The sequence below is a fragment of the Phycodurus eques genome, chromosome 23 (genome assembly GCF_024500275.1).
Source record: "Phycodurus eques isolate BA_2022a chromosome 23, UOR_Pequ_1.1, whole genome shotgun sequence".
Classification (NCBI taxonomy): domain Eukaryota; kingdom Metazoa; phylum Chordata; class Actinopteri; order Syngnathiformes; family Syngnathidae; genus Phycodurus; species Phycodurus eques.
In genome coordinates, this window is record NC_084547.1 from 1,252,575 (window position 1) to 1,270,677 (window position 18,103).

Genomic DNA, 18,103 nt, shown 5'->3' on the forward strand with positions numbered 1-18,103 from the left:
TCCCACAGCAATCCAAGGAAAACTTAAACCCCAACTGTTCGTTCTGGAGCTACTCCAAGCGCACCATGACCGGCTACTGGTCCACGCAGGACTGCCGCTTGCTGGGCACCAACAGGACGCACACCACCTGCTCCTGCACCCACCTCACCAACTTTGCCGTCCTCATGGCCCACATGGAAGTCAAGGTAGGAGTAACGGAAAGCACTGCCATCCAACAGTTCGCGCTTGTTAGCCTCATAGCGTCAGATCAAAGTCTCGCTTTGTATATTTCTCAGAAAACAGAACAGAAACAAAACAAACAAACATAGGCATCTGTTTGAGGGAGGCATTTTTTTTCATCCCATCGATAAATTGTGTGGAGAGACAGCGGAGAAAAACAAATGTTAGTTCATAATGACATTTACAAAGTAAAACTGAATGAAGGGGACAGAGCAATTAAACAGGCTAGACAGTCTTTATCTAAAATAATAAATGGATATATTAGTAATTATAATAATACTTTTCGTCATTGTTGACAAATTTATCAATCCACCATCTGCCTTCCCATCAAAAATGTTTCCTCACTCTTCAAAAACAAAATCCCTGCTATTACACAAAGCGTCACAGTGCCCAAATATCCAAAGAAGAATTGAACCATCCAAACTTTTCAAACTCATGGCACACTTTGATGGCTTAGAGCTAACAGAACTTTTTATTGTTTGACAGCTCACGTCCTCCACCTACTGCTTGGATTGCCTCCCAACTAAAACCTTTTACTGGTTAGCACTAGAGGTCCTAGATATCATGAAGTCAGGTGCGTTTCCTGCATCACTTAAAACAGCTGTCATCAAAGCTTTTGACACGATTGACCATAAAATCCTACTAAAGCGGATTGAATGGTGCGTCAGTTTAACCGGCCCAGTTCTAAACTGGTTGAAAACCCACTTACATGGCGGGTATTAGTTTGTGTCTATTGGGGAGTTCGCATCCCACAGGAAGAACATCACATGTGGGGTCCCACAAGGGTCAACTCTTGCCCCACTGTTATTCTCTCTTTACATCCTTCCATTTCCTCAAATCATATGCCAACATAAATTATCCATCCATCCATCTTCTGTACCGCTTTATCCTCACAAGGGTCCCGGGCGTGCTAGAGCCTATCCCAGCTAACTTCGGGCGAGAGGCAGGGTACACCCTGAACTGTAGGGCAATTTAGAGTCCTCAAACAACCTACCATGCATGTTTTTGGGATGTGGGAGGAAACCGGTGTGCCCGGAGAAAACCCACGCAGGCACGGGGAGAACATGCAAGCTCCACACAGGCGGGGCCGGGATTTGAACCCCGGTCCTCAGAACTGTGAGGCAGATGTGCTAACCAGTCGTCCACCGTACCGCCCAACATAAATTATATAACATAAATTACCATAACGTGGCCCGCGACCCTAGTGAGGATAAGTGCTACAGAAAATGGATGGATGGATGCAGATGACTCACAGCTTTACATTTCACTCCATTCTCTCGTATACAGTCCCTCATACAGTGTACCAATGGAAGACTGATAGCTTTTTACAACTTAATACAGAAAAAAATGAAAACATTTCTTCGAAGCACAGTCTCACAGATATAAATTTACAGCACATCATAAATTCCCATCATTGGAAGTACAATTGAAGTAAGGAATCTTAGTCTCATCGTTGACGATAATGTTAATTTCAAAATCAACGACATCACAAGATCAGCATTTTACCATCTGATAAATATTTTCAAATAAAGAGGTGTACTGTTAAAATCATATTCAGAGAAATTAATCCACTCATTAATAACAAGCAGATTATTTTAATGGTTTATTCACTGGACTCCTAAAATCAAGTGTTCACAGACTAGTTAATTGAAAATGCAGCTGCTAGTATTCTCACTGACACAAAGAAATTGCAACACATCTCACCCAAACTTAAAACACTACACCTGTTCCCCATCAAGACAAGAATTGATTTTCAACTCCTGCTCCTAGTTTATAAAGCTTTACATGGCCTTGCATCTCAGCACATAACTGACATGCTCATCAATTACACTCTGCCAAGACCGCTCAGACCTGCTAGCAACTGCTGTCTAATCATTCCTCAGAGCAATACGAGGCAATGGAAGGCAGCTTTTTGCATCTATGCCGCACGCATCTGGAACAAGCTCCACGAGCCAATAGAACTAGCAACATCAGTGACCACATTCAAAGACTTGGGAGTTCAAGTAAAAAAAGTGAACTCTCTACACCACTTCTTTTTTTTTTTTTTTTAAGCATACTTGGGGCATGGTGTCTACTAAAGGAACGGACACGATCTTAGGTAATACGGTATAACAGTTGTCATTATAATTCTGTGCCATTAATCCAAGCAACAGAAAATCAATCATTCAGTCCATCATTGATCACATTGACCGTGTCTGAATTTCCAGAGCGTCTATTTTTTAATCAATTTACCTGTTGAAATGTACATAACGGCCTCCCCTGGAAGCAATTGACCTCACGAAACATCTTTGCGACTGACAATTCACACATTCAAACTACAGTGCTGGAGAAGAAAATCATCATTTAAGCCGTTTCCCATTTTCGCTCGGCCTTGGTCCGATGACATAATGACGTAAAAGGGTTTGTTTACAAGCAGTGCCGTCCGAGCTATTTCCACCCAAAAGTACGTGTGACATAATTGGTATTGGTCCTCATTACAACAATAATGGAGGTAGGCGTTTGGAGACCAAAGCGTTCTGTTTGCAGATTGTGGCGCGATGAAAAGGAAGTCATCTTTTCGAGCTCAAAGGCTCGCTCTCAGCATGAAGCCAATCCAATTGGCAACACGTAAATCTGCCTGTACGGTCTTGAAATACAGCCAGGAGTCTTGTGACCCGAGGCTGCAGATTTATGACGGGCGGAACAGCTGTCGGGAGGGCATCCATGTTCCGTACCGACACTGCGCACCTTTTGCCGTCCTCACCTTCTTGTCATCGCCGCCTCCAACGTACTCGCAAACAAAGGCGACCTTGACTGTCCTTTGGCGTCGCCGCCTCGCTCCAACGCCGCCACAGTGGAGATACTCCGGCGACGACAGTGATGGATGCTCCCCAAATATCATCCTCTCCATCATCTGGTGGGATGTGCCACTGATTTAGACTTACTGGTTCGTCGAGAACAGTGACACTTAGTGGTGGCGTCGCACCTCCCTCCAGGCCTATTCTACCTGAGCTAGATTTCTTGAGTCAATTTCAAAGGGCCATTGTCACAAAAGGAGCATTTCAATTTAGAAAGTGGCCATATTAGAGGTGTTTTAGAAGTAGGCTATTCAAAGCAACGGCTGGTGAAAAAGTCATGCGGGTTGTTGTTTCTGTTGTGTGAATCTACGAGCTGCACATGGAGCAAGGCTGTGGAGTTTTGGACAGAGCCAACACAGGTCCGCCAGCGTTCTACGCGCCCAGCCGTCCAAGTCGTCGTCGGCTCACTGTGAGCGGCTCATCATAACAATGACAATTTATTAAAAACATTTATTACAAAATAAAAACTGAAATATCACATAACCATAAGTATTCAGATCCTTTGCTCAGTATTTAGTAGACGCACCCTTTTGCACTAATACAGCCATGAGTCTTTTGGGGAATGATGCAAAAAGATTTTCATACCTGGATTTGAAGATCCCCTGCCATTCCTCCTTGCAGATCGTCTCCAGTTCTATCAGGTTGGATGGTGAACATTGGTGGCCAGCCATTTTCAGGTCTCTCCAGAGATGCTCAATTGGGTTTAGGTCAGGACTCTGGCTGGGCCATTCAAGAACAGTCACGGAGTTGTTCTGAAACCACTCCTTCGTTATTTTAGCTGTGTGCTTTGGGTCATTGTCTTGTTGGAAGGTGAACCTTCGGCCCAGTCTGAGGTCCTGAGCACTCTGGAGAAGGTTTTCGTCCAGGATATCCCTGTACTTGCAATATAACAAAGAGTGAAAAATTGAAGGGGGTCTGAATACTTCCCGTACCCACTGTACCGTATTTACTCAAACAATCGCCATTCTCAGTTAGTCACCAGGTGCGTCATCCGCTGAAAAATAAACGCCTCCCTGCAATCGACAGTTCACATTATTGTCTATAATAAGATTAAGAAGTTAATACGCAGCCATCGTCACAAATGGTCATAAATGGAGCATTTAAATTCAAAAGAAGCCATATTTGATAGGTTTAAAAATAGGGCCGTTCAAAGCAGCTCCTGGTGAATAAGGAAGCTTCCGCTGCGTGGTTTGTTGTTTGACATTCACCCAACGCCTGTCGACCATGTCTCGGAGTGAGGAATCTTAAAAGAGCTCTAAGTCTCGCGGCCAAACGTGATTATTTATCACCAATTTCAAACATCTTGTCGCGCTTACGTCTCAAGGCTCGGAGACGGGGACTCAAGGTTATTGCCGTCGGCGTCACATCAAAAGCGTTCGCATCGCACACGCCGAAACCCGATCATTCCGAAGGGAAGAGCGACATAATCTGGAAGACGCATTTATGTTTGCGCTGGATTTGTTTATGCATCCACAGGGGATACGCTTACACGATGTAGAAAAACGGGCCAATCAGACAAAAGTTTACTTTTAAAGGATTCCTAAAAATTGCCGTTTCGAACCAAAATGCCTGACTTTCTATGTCTTAAGTTTTCAGTCATAGCTTCTTGACACTCTTTTGTTTATCTGACGTTTATCACGACAGAGGTTCCAACCAAACTTAATGTTGCTAATGCAAACTTGCTTTGGGGGATACTTTTTCGGATAAATTGTAGAGGGCAGTACCAAGCCAATTGACCACTTCAAAACAAAATGGCTGACTTTCTTTGGTCATGACTTCGTGAGACTTTTTTAAGTGTCTGCACATGACAGAGGTTCCAACCAGATTTCATATTGCTAAGACAGACAGGCTTTGAGGTATACACTTTTGCAGTAAATGCTAACGTGCGGTGCAGAGCCAATTTGGCGACTTCAACCCAATCTCGCTGACCTCCTGTGTCTTTTCGAACATGGGTTTTTGGGACTTTTTTGTGGCTCTACTCACAATGGACATGCCGACAAAATATCACGTTGCTAAGTCAGGCTAGATATGGGGGCTTGATTTTCTTATTAAATTCTGGCGTGCAGTACCAAGCCAATACAGCGGCTTCAAACCACAATGGCTGACCTCCTGTGTCTTTTGTAGACTTTTATTTGTGGGTCTACTCATGATAGACGTGCCTACCAAATATAATTTTGCTAAGTCAAACGGGCTTTGGGGGCTGTTTTTTTATTTTTATATATTTATTTTATTTAGATTCTTGCGGTCAGTATCAGTCAAAATGGCCGATGTGTTTTCATGCATGGCATGTTGAGACTTTTTTGTACATCCTACCTGACAGAAATGCCAACTGAATTCCATGTTGCTCATTGTATATGCCATATATTTCCCAAAGTAGCATTGTGGCCTGTGTCATAGTGAGTGAATGCCAGAAAATGACGGCCGCCCACTTTCGAGACCCCTCTATGGACTCCCATCATGGAGGCTTTTTTTGTGTGAGGTGAGGTGCAGATTGCATCATTTGGCACCCCGCCTGCGCTAACCCCCCCCCCCCCCCCATGCTCCGGCCACCGTTCCTTCCCAGCAGAGACATAGTGGCTCGCGGCCATCATCCACCTCCAAGAATAAAGAAATCGTTTCACAGTAAATCCATCACCGAGGTGTAGATACACTCGCTGCCCTTCACCGTGTTTCTGCAGCAGCCTTCCTCCAGTACGTTCTTTTTTTTTTTTTTTTTTTTTTTTTCAATTGAAGGTGAGAGTGTGATCGATAGAGCTTGTACAGCTCGCTACGCCCGGAGACTTCGGGGTCCTCGCTCTCACAATGCTATGAAGCTGGCGTCACCCAACGCATCAGCACGGCCAGCCTTGCACCTGTCGAGCGTGGCGGCAAAAACAGCTTGTCACTGCAGCCATTGTTTAGGGCGACTTTCCCGCTATACTCTGCCCACATACATTGACACCGACGGACTATACGTGGATCAAATTTGGTCGTAATCGAAACACATTTTTAGGACTCCAGTAAACCGCCGCGTATGAGTCTTATAAAAGATTATTATTTTTGTTTTAATTCCGAAACCAACACGAAGAATACCATGAGCATTGAATGTGAATGTAAATGTAAATACCTGGACATGTTTATACTAACATTAATACAATACCACATGCATATTCTATCATTAACCGGGATTATTTATTAGCATATTGATAACCTAGATCTAGCATAATTTAACATAACATGACAGCTTCAAACCACAATGACAGACTTCCTGTGTCTTTTCGGGCATGGCTTCTTGAGACCTTTTGTGAGTCTACTCATGATAGACGTGCGTACCAAATATCATGTTGCTCAGTCAAAACTGGTTTTGGGGACTCAACCTTTAAAATCAATTTCTTTGAGTTTTTTTTTGGCAATCATCCGACTCCACCGCCATTCTCTGTCCACGTGCTATGTGGAATACTCAAATGTTTTGCAGTTTAGCATCATTCCGTGGTAGTTTGCTGTTGTATGGCTCTCTTTTGAAGACTTCCCCCCTTCTTTCTTAAATCAATGCCCAGCAGCCTGAAAAAGAGGACTCACCCTCTGGGAAATTAAGGCGCCTCAAAAGCTGACCGGAGTATTTGGATGCAGTAATTATGCTTCGTTAATAAATCAAGATGTCACTCCCTTGAGCTTCATACGCGGGAACAACTTTTTAAAAAATATTTTGGCATCTGTCTTTCCCATTAATGTCGTGATCGAAAGTCGTTAGGTAATGATGGAGCATCCAGATGGGAAATCCTCAGGCAATCTGTGCCTGGCTTTTAAAAATATTTTTCCAGGATTTATGCAAGGAAACATATATTAGAATCATCCGCCTCCGCACCAAAATGTAAAAAAGTAATGTACTTTTTCATTTCACATATTTGCAAGTTGAGTTAATAAAGAGACAACATTTCCGACACTTTTGGATCGTTAATCATGCCGCAGCTCGAAACATTATTACTGTTGGTGAGGAACAACATAACAGGAGATTGTTTGATGTTTTTTTTGTTTTGTTTTTTCCCGTACCAGAGCACGGACCCGGTTCACGACATGCTCCTGGACGTTATCACTTGGGTGGGCATCCTCCTTTCGCTGGTGTGCCTGCTGGTCAGCCTCTTCACCTTCTGCTTCTTCCGCGGCCTCCAGAGCGACCGCAACACCATCCACAAGAACCTGTGCATCTGCCTCTTCATCGCCGAGTCCCTCTTCCTTGTCGGGATCAATCGGACCGACCAGCCGGTAAGACCATACATGGAAAACAAGCCTCTATTTTCTTCCAATATCTCGCTATTGAAGTCAGAAATTACATCTAAATCTTTTTTATTTTCATGTTTTATTCTTTCTTTTGATGAGTACTTTTATGGCATTTTAAGATGAATGCATTCTATTTTATTGTATTATTATGATGATTATTATTATTATTATCATCATCATCAGAATCAGAATTAGAATACCCTTTATTTGCCAAGTATGTAAAAAACACACAAGGAATTTGTCTCCGGTAGTTGGAGCTGCTCTAGTATGACAATAGACAGCCATTTTAATAATATATGACTGATATATGTGCATATATAATCATATTTTCTCTCAATATGGGGTGCTGTGTGTACATTGTGTGTGTGTGTGATATTAATATAATAATATTGGGAATATTATTACTATTGTACTTTTTATTGACAGCTAACCGACTTAAATAAAGTTGTTTTAGCATCTTTTTTAATGTATTGTAAAAAAGATACTTTATTCATCATGTGAGAGAAATTAAATTTAATTAAATTAATATAAAAAAGTTCTAATACTAAAAGTATTAGCATGTAAAATGATGATGTATTTGAAATGAGCAATTTTAAATATAATAATAATAATGGAAATAATAATAAAAATAATAATATGCAATATTGTATATTTTCTAATAATTATTCTAAATTGTGATTGTCAATGTTGCCTCAGCAACCATTTCGACATCATTACATATTTATTTATTTTATTTACTTTTCAAAACAACGCAACTGGTTTCAAAATCGGAACAAAAAAAATTAAAAGTGATCTTAAATGATATATTTTTTGAGTGTGATAAGGCAGTCTTTTGCGTCATTTCTGTGCGGCTCGGAGTGCCTTAAGGAAATATCCTTAGCATTAAAGGGGAATGCTTTTTGCCAACCATAAGATTTTATGGGTGCGATTCATGGCTCTCTCCCGGAGCACAATTAATGTCCACTCAAGCCTTCGCACATTTAATTGAATCAATTTCAGGGACAAAATAAGCTAGTAATGTTCAACTGCGCACATAATTAGTCCAGGCCATGTACGCACTATATAATGTTAGAGAGGGGGCACTGATGTAACCATTTCACCACAACCGCTCCCCTAAACACAGTGGCGGGCCGTGCAGTTGCTACCCGGGCCTTGACTTGGGATTTACTTGATCCACTTCTTAAAATCACCATTATGCCGTTGCTATTAATCAAACCATAAGTACGATACCAAAATGCAACATAACAGCGGGCAACTGGGCTACATACATATTCAAATCTGTATTTATCTTACAGCATGACAGAATATAAACAATTTAAATATAATACATCATACCCCCCAGAGGTGAGTATGATGATTTTTAAATGTATTCATGTGTGTGGATATGTTTTGCTTGTCAAGTTTTGCTTTGACCAACCAGTCAGAGGACAGAAAAATGCTGATGTCATCGAGGGCCAGCCCTCTCGCCCGTGTGAGGGGAAATTATCGGTGAAAGACATGACATGACAACACACAGAGGATGACAATAAAAATATAATATCGACCCAAATTCCATCTTTAATTCAATCCACTCAAACCTGCGCCCTTCAGATCGCGTGCGCCGTCTTCGCTGCCCTGCTGCACTTCTTCTTCCTGGCGGCGTTCACGTGGATGTTCCTGGAGGGTGTGCAGCTCTACATCCTGCTGGTGGAGGTGTTCGAGAGCGAGCACTCGCGCCGACGCTACTTCTACCTGGTGGGCTACGGGCTCCCGGCCCTCGTTGTGGCTGTCTCGGCCGCCGTGGACTACCGCAGTTACGGCACGGACAGAGTGTAAGTAACAGTGTACAATATATAGAACACATACCTGACTGAAAATCCCTATTTCTTTTTTTCTGGGAGTGCCAAATACGTCATCTACATAATTCAATTGCATTATTGCTTATGAGGACCCTTTCAGAGACACTGCACCCCATTTAGTCGACAGGCGTGTCCTCCACCTGAGAAAAATATATACCTCCAATTATTGTTTAGAATAAGGACTAATACCGTGGTGCATTGAGATACGAGTTTATTTTTTTCCGTGTCCCAACGTACCCTATTGTGTGCGTGATAGGTAGCATGCAGTTAACGTCCTGCTAATGGCACACACAAGCTGGTACGTTTCTAGATGGGCAGTGCCTCAGTTGGTGTTGATGGATGGCGGTGATTGCTTGCCACCCTCACTTGAATAATTAACGCCCGCCACCGGTGGAACAATTACACCGGGCTGGTGAAGGATGAGGGGACGTTTTGAATGACTTGTTACCTTCAATAAAGAATAGCCTTTGTCGCCTCCCTTCAGACTAGACTGGTGCCGTGGAACTCTTTAGTAAAAAATTCCCTCCAGCAGGAGCAGGCAGTTTTGATCTGCCCACGGTTTTCTTCCCGGTTCCTCAAAGGATATACGTTGGAAAAAGTAGCACGATTGGAGAGAAACTTGACGCTCTCCAAAAGTCAAAGGCAAACCGGTGGAGGCTGAAGCAGATGACATGCCTGCAGCTCCTGCCGCCCACCAAGTCGTTAAAGCTGGCTGTGATCTGAGGAAGGAGGCAAAAATGAACAACACAAACTTCCACGTCATATATAACAGTAGTGCACGCGGTGGCGCGCTTTGAAGAGCTGCCAGCGCATCTTTTTGTTTGTACCTTTTCCTCTTCGTTACGCCGTCCATGTGTGTTTTTCTATGGGCTCTCGTCTCAGGGAGAGGCATCAAGCCCTGTCACTTCTGATAAAGTAGTCGCTCTCGTTTTCAAAGCGGCGTCGAGCCTTTAGGAGACAAAATGCCGAGCCTGCGTAAACACGTTATTTGCGCGACTCTCAAATCCGTCCGCTGTTTTCCTGTAGAAATCAGTGCCGCTTCCTCTTTGGGAACCAAGCCAAAGCAAGAGTCAGGGGTCTCTTACCTTGACTCGCAGTCCAGTTCTTTTGGGTCGTTTCAGTGAATATGAATTCTATGGAGCCTATCCAATTTCGATCCTATCTGACCGCTGGCGAGTCAGTCACAGGGCACCGAGCCCATGCTGGTTGCTGGAAAGTCGGCCATGTCGACCACTTCACTCTCACTAACCACATCTACAAGCATAAGATTGTCCCTGGACCAAGGATATAAGGGTTGCCATCTGCTGGGCTAGGCTAACTTGCCTTACACCACTTGAATAACCCTACGCTCCATCCTGTCCGCCAGAGAAAATGAATCAAAGTCTTGGTTTCGTTTAACATTGCAAACATTCTGGAATTAAACGCTTCTTTGAAATGAAGAGAAACGATCGCAGAAAGTTCAACGATCGCTTGCGCCTGCCAGAACCCTGACAAGACCCATGTACGGATTTGACTTTGCCCACCATGACTTCATCCAACTTGAATCAATTGTGATTAACAATGAACAGAAGTCTTGCTTTGTTTGGTTGAAATCATTTGAAGATTATTTGTTTCTAGCAAAATGGTTGACTTTGAACTGGTGTCCGGTTAGTTGTCAGTCCCACAGTTAGGCAACCATTCAACCACAGTCACTGAGAGAGAATTGATCCTCACTATCAGTGCCCATAACTATAAACATGTAAGGTTCCTTTCTAGTCAGGCCTCTTGACCGAGGATGTTGACTGTTCCCTGGGAGGGACAAAGAAAGTCACTTTACCCGCAACCAAAAATGGAGGTGTCTATTTGCGGCAAGCAGCGGAGATTAGATAATTAATAATTCAACCTCAAGCCATGAGTCACTTTCCATCATTGCGCATCCGCCAGCTCGTTGCTTCTTCTTCTTGTACTTTTTCTTCCTCTTCTTCTTCTTCTTGTTCCATGTTATGAGGTAGGAGGTCAGGGGGGCATGCGGTTTCATTATTGTCGTAATTGCGGCGCCTACACAGAGTTGTGAGAGCTTGTAAGCTTTTTCGCCAGGGTTTAACGGGTGCGCATGTGGGTCTGGGTCGAGGTCGAACCAATTCCTTTGGAGTGATACAGTCGGGATTCAATTTGGGACTAATTGAATCGTCCATAAATTATCATCTGTGACGGTAATTTGCCACCTTAACCCGGCAAATTGAAAGCGAATCAGGCTGAGCCGTGGTCTTCATCAGCCTTTATGTTGGTCCATTGGCCATTTTTTCGCTTTGTCGGCTACTTCAATAAACCCTAGTGCCTGCGAGAGAGGCAGATTGTACACGAGGTGATCGCAAACATTATATATTTTTGTTCCTTCAGGGAAGACTTTTTTTCCCCAGGATAGCCTCATAATCCTAATGCCAATTAAACATACCTAACATGTAAAGTTAAACAAGGGTGGAGTAATTGGTCCCTGGACCCCAGTTTGAGAACCACTGCGTCATACGCCATTGCAAACATCCTTGTCGGCGCTTGTCGTTGCAGTTGCTGGCTTCGCCTTGACACCTACTTCATTTGGAGTTTCATCGGACCGGCAACCTTGATAATTATGGTAAGTGTGACCCACCCCCAACCTTGTGTTCATTACCCCTACTTAGCCTGCGGGTCGCCGCATAAACTGCCCACACAGACCAACCCCCCCCACCCCCCAACCGCCCCCCCCCTCTGCCCTGTTGAGCGCGGACGCCGCCGGCGGGCACGCAGCCGTCAAGGAAAACGAATGAGCGGCGCGGAGAATATATTGCAGTTTGTCACCAGGCCGCAGATGCCGGCGGAGACCAATTGCAGGTGGGGGGTAGGTGGGGAGAGAGAGTAAATTCTCCTCAGTATGCGATGTTACAGTAATCCACACTGCGATTCTGATTGATCCGCCCACCAACTCCGCTTGCTTCTTTCTCCGTCGTCATCCTGTTTCCTCGTCTCACGGCCACGCACGGAGAAGGCCATAGTGCTAAGATAACAACACAGTGGCTTGTTTTTTTTTCTCGCCGCTTTTCTGATGAACATTTATCGATCGGATCGCTTTAAAACGGCAGTTCGGCTCACGCCAACAGTTCACGGCAACGTATGAAGACGGAATCACTGGCAACTGGACAGCTTCTTTGCACTTGATGACTACTTCTTCGATCTCGTGAAGAATCCCTGGAACTGATCCTCAATTTGAATCTAATAGAATTATAGCCATCCGAGGAGTGGCACTAATAACAGTTGAATTATTTTTACTTTTACTCCACAGTCATGCCCCACTGCATCGCAGTTCGCCTGTCACAGACTTTTCTGTCAAACGAATACATTTGCAGTATGTTGAAAACGTTTAAACAGGTTTTGATGGAATTACAGCATGTTGGAGTGGTATTTTAAGGCTTAAACTGTATAACAAATGTTTTTATTCCATTATTATTACGTATTTCCTATACATGCCGCTGGCATAGACAGACGCACTCAGATGCTGTACATTATTTGTCGTAAATTGGATCATTTGAGAATCACTGTTCTACTTTCTTGCAAAGGCGATTCATTGGTCAGAATAATAACAGTAAACCGTGATGCCAAGATTATTCGTGGCCATCGCTCGCTTCAATCTCATGGAAATCTGGTTGCCTTCAATCTCAGGCACGTCGGAAAATTCTGGATTCATCCCACTTGGACGATCTACAGCAGCAATCTTCCCGCCCGGCTGTGACTCACTCGCTAAATCCTGACATGCGCGACGTGCGCTCGTCACGCTCCACTTTTGGGAGGAATCGGGCAACAACAACAAAAAAATATCCCCGCGGTTGCCTCGTGATGCTTCCCTTTCTCTCGTCGATGTACCAAGGAGAATATCAATGTTGGTGTGCCGGAGCACAAATCCAATTAAAGCAGCTAGAGGTGCTCCTAAAAAGGGCTCAGGAATCCTTAGAATTAGCTCAAGAAGGATGGTGTATTATGAGTTTTTTTTTTTTTTGTCGCCGTTGTTTTCAAGCCATTTTGGCTGAGTTCAATGAGTGGTGTTCCAATTTGCCACCTCGGTTCCAAAAAAAAAAAAAAAAAAAATGCCTTAAATTGCAAAGCTACATAAAAAGAATGCTGCATTGAATCATACCTTTTTGTGTTTTGTCCCTTTTGAATTTGCAATCAATAAATCAAAAGTGACTGATTATTTGGTTGTTTTCTTTAATCTGGCTTGTTTTTCCATTTTGTATTTTTGATTGTTCCTAAATTGAAATGTGAAAAATCAGGCAAATGAAAAGCATGAATTATAGAGATGGAAAAGCATTAAAAATGCTTTTTTTTTTCCTTTTTTTTTTTTTGATCCTCATGAACAAATACAGTGGAACCTCCGGTAAAGTCTGTCAAAAACTGAATCTGACCAAATCCAAATATGAACACAAATATTTCTTAGAGAAAATCAATTCAGCTTTACGTACAAAAACAGAGTGAAATACATATAAATGACTAAAGAAGCAGATAAATGAGCATTATTTCCGTTATTGAAGGCTCTTGCTGGCTTATACAGCGAGGAGGAGAGAGACAGAAGGCATTTTCTCAGTGTTTTCCTCATTTCTATAGCGATTCTCGCTTTTTTCATCAAATGGTCGGGAATCGGAACTCTAAAAAGAATTCTACAGCTGGGAAACTGTATTCCATAATGCAAGCTTTTATTAACAACTCAAAGCAATCACAAGCCTCTCGGTCTGCTCGGCAACACTCGGACAAGTTGGGGCAAAACTAGCACACTAGTATAATAGCAGTTTCACCACACTTTATTTAGCAGTTGCACACAAAATATTTTCTACATGTTTATTGAGTGCTACTATTAATTAAGGCACTATGTGGCACAGGACATTATTTTTTTTGCATGCATTTATTTGGAAGGTCTGACTTTTGACAGGAAAATTAACGGTCAAGTACTGTGGTGTATGAAAAAAGACACAACATTTAGACAAAAAAAAAAGAAAAAACAGACTCATATGAAAACCGAGGTTCCACTGTATTTAAATATGGATGACATGCTTTCAAGGTTTAATTTCTCAAGTTGAATGCTGCTACCACCCCCATTCCAAAGGACGCACAAACATGTCACACCTTTTGCCGTTTTCCGCCACAGTGCCTCGCTACTGAGTCTGTCCGATTTTGTGCATCTTTTCTCTTCGACGTCCACACGCCGCATTAAAAATTAATTCAAGAGAATAGAATTCATATTTGATATGAGTACTTCAGGCCAAAGTAGTCAGTGGAAAACAATGAAAATATCGTTTTACTTTTACGGCGGTTTAGGGGGAATGAGTGCGGATATTTGCTTGTGTGGACTTTGCTTCTCCCAGTTGCCGGAAGGGAAGATGGTGGGTGTCTGTAAGGTGCGTCTCAATGATGTTTTTTCATGTGTGAGTAAGATGAGATGCGAATGAATAAGTCAGGTGGAAAAGCTCGCTCTTACAAGTACGCATCTGTCATCCTTGGCCGCGTTCGGGGGGGCCCTTGTACCATGATGGAGGTTTCGTAGGATTTTGCGCTCTGTTTGGCAAAGTGGGGGGCAGGCAGGCTTGGCTTTGCACTCCAAAGTGGTCTGATTTAAAATGAAAAGATGCGTCTCGGCTTCTTTCCCGCAGCTCAACGTGGTTTTTCTGGGCATCGCGCTCTACAAGATGTTCCATCACACGGCCATCCTCAAGCCCGATTCCGGTTGCCTGGACAACATCAAGTAAGAGCACTCGGATCGCACTTATATACCTAGTTTTATCCTATTAGCAAGAAATAGCCCTCTGAAATGGCACTTCAGGAGCTTCCTTTTATATGCTTACGGTTAATGAAGCCTCGCTTCAGCCTGTGTTTTTTTTTTTTTGCTCTTGATCATTTGAACCAAAAAAAAAATAAATAAATACCAATTTATCACCACACAAAAGAAAATGATTGTAATTGTCATCTTCCCAAACTCTTTTTTTAAATAAATAAATACATCTCACATTCATGGACGAACAGTTCCTCCTGCACCAAAGCATTACAGCTGTTTTCACTCAATATTGTCTAATAAACAGCCATACTTTCAATCTCGAGGTGACATAATGCGCACAGCTCCCGCAGAGCGAGGCAAGAGGCGGCGTATTACGACACTTCCTCAGACAGTTGAGCATTCGACAGAGTTAGTATATTTGCTCTCATGCTCTTTTCCACACTTTAAATTGGTTACTACTGTGGAGAAATAACAGACGACGTGGGTGCAGACCGATAGTATTGATTTGTGAATCAATAAGAATTTGACCATATTTGGACATGCCAGTTTCAGTGACGTGAAGTCAAAATCAAAATGTGTCACAAAATGTCATGCTCTGTTTGGTTCTAGTAGTTAGATAGTTCATTATGACGGCTGCAATTTGTACATATTGTACTGAGAGGTGTAGCTAATATTTTGGTTATGGGGCATATGCTATTAAAAAAAAACATTACATTTTTGTCCCACTTCTGTCATATTTGTTTGTTTTTGCCTCACAATAACTTTTTCTATAGTATTTTTTCATATAATAATATTTTGTCATAAAATAATTCATATACATATTGCAAAAATTGTCCATTTTGTATTTATTGTTTGTAAATATTAGGACTTCGTGTTCAAAATTCCAATGTACAAAAAATAAGGAATTGCTTTGTTGAAACCAAAATAAAAGATGTACATGTTCCAAACTGAAAACAAACAAACAAGTCTGCTAAACTCCATATTTTGAATGGCACGACAGCAGGCAGTTGACAACTTCAAGCCGCGATTCCCATTTTGATCCCGAAGCCTTCCTCTGGCCCTTTCCGACACATTGTGTCATTTTCTCGGGGGTGAAGATTTATAACACCCAGGTCCCCTAATGCGCCTTAAGTCGTACTCTTAACGTGAGTTCAAAACAGTCCGCGACGTTCCGCGTCACCGCTGGAAAACTGGCAGCCCTCATTCATCTGACAGGCTTTTATTTATTTATTTATTTATTTATTTTCTCAAGGAACGGCCCATTACTCAAAGAAATGACAGCAACTGTGGCTCCAATCTGTGCTTGTATTTCATCATCGTACCCAAGTCAAGGTTGTTCCGGTTTGTGTTTAAACATGAATGGCAGCTCATTTGTTGTCGGGACTTTTGTTTAAAAAAAAATAAAAATAAATAACAATAATTAAAAAATAATAATAATTTGATGTCACGCCTTGTGTCGCGATGTCATCACGCTGCTTTGCTTCATTTTGCTTCTCATGTTCGTCTTTTGACATTGCCGTCTTGATTTTATTTGTCTTCCTTCATTTTAGCCACCGTTATTACGACGGATGCGTTATTGTAGAGTTGCACTGGTAAGACGCAGCATTTCCTCAGTGTAGATTACAATGGATGTTGTGTTTGACGTGTTCCCCGCCGCCCCTCCCCCTCCCTCACCGGACCTGCAACAGGATGTATGTTTTTGCTCCCAAACTCCTCCTACAGTTGAGATTTGCTTTTTTTCTCTCTCTCTAAGAAATCCACTGATTTTATTATTGTGGTTATGGCAGTTTACATGTAATTTTCAATTATTTGAATATTTTCCCCACTTCTGCCCCCCAAAAAGGTCAATTTGGGTGTTTCACATTTTAGGATTAGGGTGAGGATTAGGGCTAGCATTTAAAAACAAATCCATTTAAAGGGAAACGAATAGCAATCTGGTGCTATTTATTTTTTTTGCCGTTCGGACTTTATTGACCCACAACAACTTTTCTAGTGTCCTGCTTCTCTCGCCTAATGTGTCAATGTGAGGGAAAATTGGTAGGAATTTGGCTTTCATTTTTGGTGTGTTGGACCTTATTGTCCCACAATAACTTTTTCCGTACTTTTTCAATCAAAACATTTCCCCCCCCCCCCCACTTCTCTCACCCAAATAGTAAATTTGTTGTGTTTTGGCGAGTAACACAGTCGAATTTTGAGTCTAGTCGGAGTGGTTAAGAATTGCACTGCATTATAGGTGTTACTAATATTTTGGTTATCGAGCACTGGGTCACGCAGTGGGTTGATTGAAAATTGTTAAAAATGCTTTTTCACAGGACACTGTTGCAAAACGTTTCGCAGCGCATTTGAGTAATGCTGTGCATTTCAACATCATTGCCAACCTTAATACTTAGTTTATTTGTGTTTTTGTTGGGCTCAACACGCTCAGCCTCGCATTTTGCTTGTTCTTTTTTTTTTTTTTCCTTGAGCCAAACTTTGTGCTGCAGTCAGTAGTCCCGATGACCTCTAGTTAGAGGACAGCGCTGTGGTTTTCACCCATTCTTCACGTCTCGCTCGCCTTGATGAAGTACCCTCTCCCGCCAGGTCATTAAGGCAGCCCTGGGAAAATGACGGCGAATTCATAAATCACCAATTTTGCCGCACACCTGACCCATTTATTGGGGCTTTAAACGCGAAGGTCTGCCGGTGTTTACGACGGCGGCTGGATGCTCCTGTGAGTAGAGATAATGGCGGCAAGTGCCTGTAAATCACAAAGAAATCCTTCCGCGAGAATGCCGCTCGCGATGTCGGATTGTGGATGATGTGCGTTTATATCCTCAATGTTCCCCTCATTGCCCCCACCACACATTTTGGGTGACGCATGTATTTTTTTATGCTCTCACGTTTTTTGTTGTTGTTGTTGTTGTTATTGCCCAGCTATCAGGATTACGAACCGAAGATCAAGTAAGACAAAAACGTTGGAAAAATGTCAAACCCTTGCCCTTTCATTTGCCCTAACCCACGAAACCCCAGGAGCCCAAATTTCTACCCTGTCCAATGAATAACGGAATTTATGAGTGTGAATTTTTTCAATGGCGTCTGTGTCGTGAGTGGCGACATGCTTTGGGTTCACTCGGAAATCGGAAATTTGTAACAATCCAGCTCACGTTTCGGAAGCATTTAACCTCAGTGTAAACTTGCAA

The 18,103-nt window shown here is 42.6% G+C and overlaps 1 protein-coding gene across 1 annotated transcript in view; it reads left to right on the forward strand.

Annotated features, from left to right (window-relative positions):
* Window positions 1–18,103, forward strand: part of LOC133397801 (adhesion G protein-coupled receptor L3-like) — a 125,771-nt gene that overhangs the window by 95,611 nt on the left and 12,057 nt on the right. Inside the window, exons 17-23 of the mRNA XM_061669113.1 lie at window positions 9–185; window positions 7,089–7,298; window positions 8,904–9,124; window positions 11,696–11,762; window positions 14,803–14,894; window positions 16,475–16,516; window positions 17,838–17,864. Coding sequence (XP_061525097.1) covers window positions 9–185; window positions 7,089–7,298; window positions 8,904–9,124; window positions 11,696–11,762; window positions 14,803–14,894; window positions 16,475–16,516; window positions 17,838–17,864 — 836 coding nt within the window. The remainder of the gene's footprint in view (window positions 1–8; window positions 186–7,088; window positions 7,299–8,903; window positions 9,125–11,695; window positions 11,763–14,802; window positions 14,895–16,474; window positions 16,517–17,837; window positions 17,865–18,103) is intronic.